The sequence below is a fragment of the Myxine glutinosa genome, unplaced genomic scaffold (assembly GCF_964187855.1).
Source record: "Myxine glutinosa unplaced genomic scaffold, kmMyxGlut1.1 SCAFFOLD_2490, whole genome shotgun sequence".
Taxonomy (NCBI): Eukaryota; Metazoa; Chordata; class Myxini; order Myxiniformes; family Myxinidae; genus Myxine; species Myxine glutinosa.
In genome coordinates this window covers 37,154-46,055 of record NW_027618584.1, presented here as the reverse complement: position 1 = coordinate 46,055, position 8,902 = coordinate 37,154, and the positions used below count along the sequence as shown (strand labels likewise).

The window sequence follows — 8,902 nt, the reverse complement described above, 5'->3', positions numbered from 1 at the left end:
GTTGAAAAACCACTTTTCGCACTTGTGTTGTTGCAGGAAACCACTTTTGCACTTGTATTAGTGTGGAAAAAAAAATTCGCACTAGTAGTGTAATAATGTTGCTTCTGGGACACCTCCGTTTAACATGGGAAATCCCTATCTAATGTCATTTACCCCCTTGTCTTTTTCAAAAATCATAAACACCTCTATTTCTCCCACCCTCATCTTTATAAACCTTTTGTCTGTAGTACCTATCCTTAATGTTGTTCATTAGACCACTCAAACACTACAAATATTTGTTTTCTCTTATAGACCTATCATCCTTCTTCTACATATCATCTGGCAGATTAATCTTTGACCCATTCACTTCCATATTAATTCTTTCCCTCCCTCATTGCCCCTAAAGACCTCTATTTCTCTCACCCTGTTCTTTACGAACCTTCTAACCTTTTGACATGTTATCCTTATTCATTAGACCACTTAAACACCTGTGATCCTTCTGACCTTATGGACCTTTTAACCTTTTACTCTTAATATCATCTGGTGAATATAACCCACTCAAACAACGACCCTACAAATATTTGTTTATGTGTGGGAAATAATTTAATTCTCCTACAACTCTCCTCACCGTCTCATCCAACTCACCGGTATTTAAATTAATTCTCTTATTTGTTTTGTGAACTTTTTTACCAGTTGCCTTTTCAATTATACTTATTTGATATTTTTTACATTCATTTTGTTTTCCATTTATATACCACTCGAACCTTTTCTAATTAATAGCTCACTGTTGAGAAATGACGTTGTTTCACTTGGATAACTTCCAAGGAATTCTCTTTGTCTTGTTTCCTGTTTTTCACAAACACACGCCCTCAGTTTCCAAAAGCTGACAAGCACTTCAGTTCCCCGAAATACATTTTGTTCATTATAAAAAGAGAGGTCTCCGAATGGGACATTTAAACATTGTGAACGAAGATGAGCTTGTCTTATTCCAGTCTTTCCTCTGATGAAGAATACTCGCCAGGACATTGGTAAGTTCATTTGGTATTAAACACTGTTAATGAGAGCTTTGTATGTGATTAATTATACAACTAATAATTTATTTTTCCTATTCATTGCAGCAATTCAAATATTGTAAATATCCTGGCAGAATTTCAAGTTGTTTCTCAAGAGTTCCACAACGAACTGAATACGGGTTTGAATAACCTACCTCCGAGATGGTGGGCTCAGAATGAATTCAATGTTTCACCGTTCTTAGAAAATTCACGTGAAAGGTATGATAGAAAATAAAAAACGAGAGGTGTGTGCATGTGTGTGTGCATGTGTGTGTGTGTATGTGTATGTGTGTGCATGTGTGTCTGTGATTAAAATAGAGAGATCGAATTGTGAGGAACAGAAATGAAAAAATGAGATTGTGTGTGTGTGTGTGTGTGTGTGTGTGTGTGTGTATGTGTGTGTGTGTATGTGTGTGTGTATGTGTGTGTGTGTGTGTGTGTGTGTGTGTATGTGTGTGTGTGTATGTGTGTGTGTATGTGTGTGTGTGTGTGTATGTATCTGTGAATGTGTGTGTGTGTGTGTGTGTGCGTGTGTGTGATGTTTTGTCAGGCTTACTTCAGCATATAATAGTAATTTCTCCTTATTTTGTTTGCAGTATTAACCTCGAAGACCAAAATTTTGAGTGGGATGATTTTGATCCCCCAAGGAGTGGTTATTTCCTACCAACCTGTGAACCTCTACATTTTCAACTCAACGATCTTGACGCTAAGCTGGATTTTTTCGAGGTAAGCATGTGTGTACGTGTGTGTGGTTCACCGTTTATAATAGGTACACCATATCCCTGCGCATCGTAAGAGGTGATTCAGGGTTGGTGTCAGGAAGGGCATCCGACCCTATATTAATAATAATAATAATAATACATTTATTTTGTATAGCGCTTTTCAAGACGCTTTGACATGGAACATAAATATGAAATAAATATCTCTCCCCTCTTGTCTTTAATAGAAAGAGATTCAAAACCTGAAGACATCTGCTGAACCAACCTTTGACTTGTGCTGGGAAGAAATTGATGACTTATGCTGGGGAGAAGTTGAATGTATACCTCAAGAAAAATGTTTTAATAATATAAAGATTTTAATGTTTTCAATATTTATATATATTTGTTTTGTTTACAATTATTTAATTCTTAATTACAAAAAGAGAATAAAGGAAAAGGGACAGGAAGGTGCGTCCCCCTCCCTTGGCCCCCCCTCATCCCACCCCTCCCCTCCCCTTGTGTGTGTGGGGAAGGTGGGGGTGGGATGAGGGGGGATCAAGGGTGGGGGACGCACTGGGGGTGGGGGATGATGGGTGTGGTCTGTGTGGGCGGGGTCTGTGTGGGTGGGGTCTGTGTGGGTGGGGTCTGTGTGGGTGGGGTCTGTGTGGGCGTGGTCTGTGTGGGTGTGGCTTATGATTTTTGTTTATTTAATATTTTTTTTATTACCACTAATTAAATTAGCTAATCTGGGTGGGGTGAATAGAAATGTTGTTTAATGAATTATTAGCTTTGTTTTTTGTAATTCTTGCGAGTAAAATGAACCCAAGATTTCTTCTCCATTTAAATCATTTAATTTGTAAGTCCAAGGGACTGTATCCATTACATCAATGATTTTAAATAATTCACGAGTCCATTTTTGTGTATAACCTTTCTCAAAATGGCTTTTCCATTTGTATATCCTTACCATATCACCAACTTTGAACTTGGGCTTTCTCAAATTAATCTCCTTTTCATATTCTAATTTTGTAAATGTTTCTGATGGTTTTGATTTTGTTGATGAATGAACTGTATTATTGTAATTATCTACAATATCCTGAATTAAATACACCCATTTTTGAGAACCGAGTTGTGTGAATTTTTTATATAATTTCTCTTTCAAAGTACGATTAAAACGCTCAATAACAACTGCCTTTCCTTCATTAAAGGTGCTGTATAATTTAATACCCTTCCCCTTAAGAAATTTCATGAATATTTTGTTATAGAACTCTGTTCCCTCATCAGTCCATAACTTCTTTGGTTTCCTTTTATCCCGATCAAATATTAGCTTAAAGGCTAACATTAAAGTATCACCCCTTTTTTTTTTTAAAGGGACAACCCAGGCAAATCTACTCCTCAAATCAATAACGGTTAAAGCATACCTGTATCCCCTGTCATTATTCAATTCAATTAAATCAGCGGACCATATGTGGTCGGTGTATTTAGAATAAACCTTCCTTCTTTTAAACTTTGTGATTATAGGTTTGTGTAATTCTTCAGCCAAAAGCTCCTCAGTCTTGACATCATTAGAGCCTAATAGTTTTTTGAGGAATAACCAAGACCAAGTTTCAATTTAGCATTTATCAAATTTCTCACAATAAACCTATCAACTTTCTCTCTCAACGTTGGATTTTGTATCAAAGACAAATTATACAACATTTCGCTGTCGGCTTTATGTTTTTCAGTCAACGTAGTGGTTTTCCCATAAGCAATATCATGCTTCATACACACTTCGTCAACCCTATTTGTAGGTTTAGACCAAGGTTTAGGATTGTCAGCCTCATCTAATCTTTTATCCAAGTTTGTTCCTGGACCACAGAAAGAATACCCTGGAAGGTGTAATTCCCCTGGAATTCCAGTTGTTGTAAATTTACTTCCTGACAGAAACTTTTGTATGTCTCCTCCTCTTTTAGGAGAGATGAATTGGCACTTTTTAGAGCCACATACTTGACATATTCCTTTTTGATAAACTCTATTATTTTTAGCTTTAACATAAGAGATATTTTTAGATTTAGTTTTCTTTTTACATTTGAGACAATAACTCATATTTATTTATCAGAAAAATTCCGACAGAGTATCAAAACCTTTTTGGTTTTCAACATATACATTTCAATCTTTATTTTTAAAACATAAAGAATCCTAAGGAATGCCTTCACTCTCTCCTCCATTTATTTACAAATAAAAACTAACTAAAGTCAATGACACCAACATCATCAATCACATAATCTTTTCCTTCTTCTTCTTCTTCACCACTTTCTCGTTTAAATCTCCTCCCTGAAATTGAAGACATTGACGTTCTTATTTTTGAAACCATTATCTTCATAAGAGTTGTTAATTCTTTAATTTCCTCTTCGGTGCGTTGAGATTGATTTATTTGCTTTAATACACTCAATCTTTTATGAATCTCACTGATTTCCATCTTTTTATATTTTTCCTCCCTCTCTCTTTGCTCCCTCTCCTCCTCCTCCATTTTCTCCCTCTCCTCCTTCTCCTTTTTCTCCCTTTTCTCCCTTTCCTCCTTCTCCCTTTTCTCCCTTTCCTCCTTCTCCTTTTTCTCCCTCTCCTCCTTCTCCTCCTTTTTCTCCCTCTCCTCCTTCTCCTCCCTCTCCCTTTCCTCCTTCTCCTTTTTCTCTCTTTCCTCCTTCTCTTCTTCAACTCCTTCCTCATCCCTTGCTACCCTTGAGTTTGAACCCCAAAGAATATTATACATATACTCATCTGGATTTTGAGATATTCTTGTATCTATAATTATTTTTCTCATAATAGGATACCAATAAGATTTGTTGACGATTTCTAAAAGAGTTTTATATTTCATAACTTTGAGAAGTTCATTTTTATTTAATATTTTAAACAAGTCTCTATTTGTGGGTTTAACAATATCAGTATAAGGCCAGTTTTTAATGACAAAATTCCCATGTATATGCTCCAAATCATAAGGTATGTAATACCGAGCACCCTTTTCTTGTAGGTATCCTTGAATACAAAAATTATAATTCTCTTGTAGTCTTCTTCCTGCCATTTATGTATCAGAAATATATGTGAGATTAATATTATGACAGGTAATACCACCCCATCTTCCCACTACCAAATCGGTTTGTATTCCTCGGCTTTCTATCCTTATCTCATTACCTTCCTTCTTTGTCATGCGAACCATCGCTATACTATCATATATTTTTATTTTCTTAAAATCACGTATTTGTTGTTTACTAATTGTACTTCCACATAAATCCTTATCTTCACCAAGTGGATAATATTCTTCTTTACGAGACTGATTTAAATCATGTAGGTCTTCTATGTTTATTGAAAAAGACCAATTATACCCTAAATCAGGCATATCATACCCCCATTTATTAATTCGCATATTAACTAAATGTCCTTCTTTATAAAATTTAATTGTAAGCAGGTAGTTAAATTCAATGAGGAAAGGTGTATGGTCAGTATAACCAGGTGTTGTGGTTGTAAATTTTACTTGTTTCACAAAACGTGCTGTTTTCTTTAAAGATATATATTGTGATAAATCACTGAATCTAATCAAGTCATTCGCATCTGTAGGGTTTGGATAATTGATTAATTTATAAGTATTCTTCATATTAATATTTTTACTTACACTATATTTTTGTCGTTCAGCCTGTGCCTTTGTATAATAATTTGATAAATCAATATCCTGAGAGGATTTTCCAAAGATAGAACCATCTTTTCCAACATAGGTCATTTATATTAGATAAAAAATGATATCATAAAAATTTTCATTATTGTTGAGTTGAAATAATACATATAAACATAATTGGCCACAACATTTAGAATTAATTTCTTGAACTTGGAATGTTTGATAAACACCATTCTGTAAGAATTGTATTACTTCAACAGGTGGTGGCATACCATAACTATCAAAATAATATTTATCCTGACTATTATGAATACAAACCCAATGAGAACCATTCTGTGTGTCTAAATTCATAATAATATTCTTTGTATTCTTATTTATATGTGTTAATTCATCTCTCATACAAATAACCACATTATCAATTTTTAGTGTTTTACAATACTTAGCTAGTTCTATATTTGACGTTGTATTCTTTCCAAATTGTTTAAACCATTTATCCATTTATTTATGAGAAAGATACAATCCATTACCCCGTTTAGTTAGTTTAACACCCGCTTGAGCGATAGAGGAAAGCATATCTCCAACCAACAATCTAGCTTTATCAGGTAGACTTTCAAGTTTTTGAGCAAAATCTACAATTACACCACTTCCACTAATTTGTTTCTCCAACTCCTTGTTATGTCTTTCCAATTCTTTTTGAGCTTTTAGTTGTGCCTTCCTTTCGTTAGCAGTTTTTACCGCTGCTGAAATACCACCAGTCAATGCTCCCGCCGCACTTAAACCAGCAAATAAAGGAATTAGAAACGGGAGAAATCCTCCTCTTGACTCGTCTATTGAATATTTCTTTAACATAGGTTTCGTCATTTTAATTTTAAGTGATCCAACATCATTTAGTGTTTTTACTTGTGTGTGTGTGAGTAAAACATCAATTCTTACAGCTCCTTTTCTTTGAATTGTATTAACATTAATAATACAAGGCTTTTGATTTTGAATACAAGATGTTAATTTATTAAGATTGATTTGATTAACATATACCCCAACCATTTATTTATGAGAAAAAACCTATGTGATATTAATCATAACACCATTATCTGTATTAATCTGTAATTCTGTTTCCTCCAAAAGCAAACAATATGCATTAACCTCTTCACTCTCCCCTCTTTCAATGTATAGAGAAGTATCCACTCGATTAGACTTTATAGTTTCCTTTTGAGAACTCAGGTCAATTGCGTAGATTGTATAAAGTTTTTGAAACGCAACCATATCCAAAATAGGATCATTATTACCATTACTTTCACACACCTTTTGGTAGGACTTGTAGGCTTCCGCATAATCATTTTTTTCCCAATCAATTTCCAATCTATCTCGCGGATAAAATGTGCCATCAAGAGAAACCCGAAGTTGTTTCACCTTTGCATTATCACTCAGGGCATTATTCTTATTAGTACCGTCCTCTCCATCTGGTTTTTTTAAAATGAGCCAGAGGTATCGTGGCTTTCCTTGAAGAACACCTAAATTCCAAGTGTAGGTAGTGTGTTCCAGTTTAACGTGTTGACATCTTCTTTTAAGGTATGATACATTTAGCGGTTTCTTTGAGTTAAGTCTTCTATTTAACATCTCTTCCGTTTTAAGATTAGGAGTATATTCACTGATATACCAACACAAATCATTAATAACAAATTTATTATTTTCTCCAAAAGCATTTTCATCCCCAAAAAGCAATCTATTTACATTATCATTCCTTTGTAGTTGAAATCTAATTTTAAGCCCATACAAAACTTTATCATAATCACAAAATCCAAATATACCTTTCAGAGGTACTGCTACGGTAAAACTATTCTCAGCTTTTGCGTCATCATTATACATTGACTTCCTTTGACTATAACCAGGGTCTGCGTTTGTACCCGTTGACATATCAGGAATAAAACCCTCAACAGCTCCCTTACCCATTCTATCACTAAACGAATATAGTGTAAATTTCATCATTTCAGATGTAGCAGAGACATAATCAACCGCTTCAACCTCTTGTGTTCCAATATACAGGCGGACACTGTCAAACATTTTCCAGAAGAAATCATTTACGAGTGTAGCATTAGTATTATTCGCAGCCTTAGTGAATTTAAATTTACACAGCAAGAAACTATCAGCTATATTCAAGTAAGTTTGTTGATTTATTTATTTCAAAACTTTTTGTTCCGTTTGAATTCCAGTCTGTTCCTGTTATAGCATTTACCTTAAAATAGTCTTCCTTTTTAGTGGAGTTTGAAATGATAATCGTATCATCCAAATCATAGATACTATCAATCGCTTCCATACTTGTATTTATATAGCATTAAAATTGTTGAAACCCTGACCCAAGTATTTTAATGATTTTTTGTCGTTCTTGTGAAGATAGTTGAGTTTTACCTTTTTTTATTTCTTTGATTGCTTGTAATTTATGAGACTCCTTTTGAGCATCTTTTATACTCTTTATAGCACCCGCAACGGAGCCCACGGCAGAAGCAGTTGAACCAATTAGGTCTTTATGTTTAAGGATGGTTGAACCAATACCCATTAGAGTATCAATTATCCCATCTCCTTTATTTCGAAATTGATGACCTACACCTCGTTGTCTCTTAGGTTTATAGTATCCTCTACCCACATACCTTGTATAGTCTGGTGAAAGGAACATGCCCTCCCCTGTAATTATTTTATATTTTCCCAACTCGTGTTTTCTCACAATAACCATTATTTATTTATTGAAAAACTTCACGTAGGTGAATTCTGATGGATATAATTTCATCATTAAAGGATATCATACGATTATCTTGGTCGGTTATCCTAAAATTTACTCTGTATATGGTTTTTCCTGACACAGGTAAATAGACAAGATTTTTTGGTTCCATATTAAATTTATAACCAATCGGGGTTGAGTATGCACTGAATGAAAATATTGTATTTGTTCTTATTCCATCGTTATAAGCACCATCAATCAAATCACAATGAATTAATACTGAATTTATACCGGAGGATATTTGGATAACATTATCACTGTAAAACGTCCCGTTATTTTCAATCTTTTTTGAAGAGAAACCCAATAGCTCTCTAAACGAATTTTCAATCGTGAAATCAACTTTATAATTATTTTTAAGTTTAATAGTTGATTTTGAAGTGTGTTTTTGAATATCTATTACAATATTTTTTGGTTCATCACCTTTTTCTTTCATAAGGCGAGAGACTTCTGAAGATATTTGAGAAATCTCGTAAGCTCCAGGTGAAACGGTTATAGTTTTATATCCACTTCCTGGATTATAACTAAACTTGTTGTTTTTCTCTGTGATATTAAAAAGGGTATTGTAAGTTTCCATTGACAACAAAGATGCCTCATATGAGGTAAGGGGGTCAAGTTGTAGTGGGTAAGGGAATGAAGCTGTGTAATCGCTCGTTGTGAAATTAAAACTAAGAATTGTGCTTCTCATCTTATTTAATATCTAATAAAATATCTTTGTATTGACATTTATTAATTATTTTCATGTTCATCAACTGATCTAAAA

General features: G+C 34.0%; 1 protein-coding gene across 1 annotated transcript; it reads left to right on the top strand.

Moving 5' to 3' along the window:
- The first annotated feature begins 420 nt into the window (after nt 1-420).
- On the top strand, nt 421-2,294 carry LOC144889307 (uncharacterized). Its single transcript, XM_078769426.1, has 4 exons — nt 421-1,007; nt 1,098-1,250; nt 1,628-1,757; nt 1,978-2,294. The coding sequence occupies exons 1-4, from the start codon at nt 952-954 to the stop codon at nt 2,275-2,277; spliced, it is 639 nt and encodes a 212-aa protein (XP_078625552.1). The 5' UTR covers nt 421-951; the 3' UTR covers nt 2,278-2,294.
- The last annotated feature ends 6,608 nt before the right edge of the window (nt 2,295-8,902 follow it).

Bases quoted from the DNA above. Each gene is read 5' to 3' on its own strand.
- LOC144889307 (XM_078769426.1), top strand. From the start codon at position 952: ATGAGCTTGTCTTATTCCAGTCTTTCCTCTGATGAAGAATACTCGCCA. The intron at 1,008-1,097 runs GTAAGTTCATTT...TATTCATTGCAG, and splicing joins GAATACTCGCCAGGACATTG to CAATTCAAATATTGTAAATA. The intron at 1,758-1,977 runs GTAAGCATGTGT...TGTCTTTAATAG, and splicing joins CTAAGCTGGATTTTTTCGAG to AAAGAGATTCAAAACCTGAA.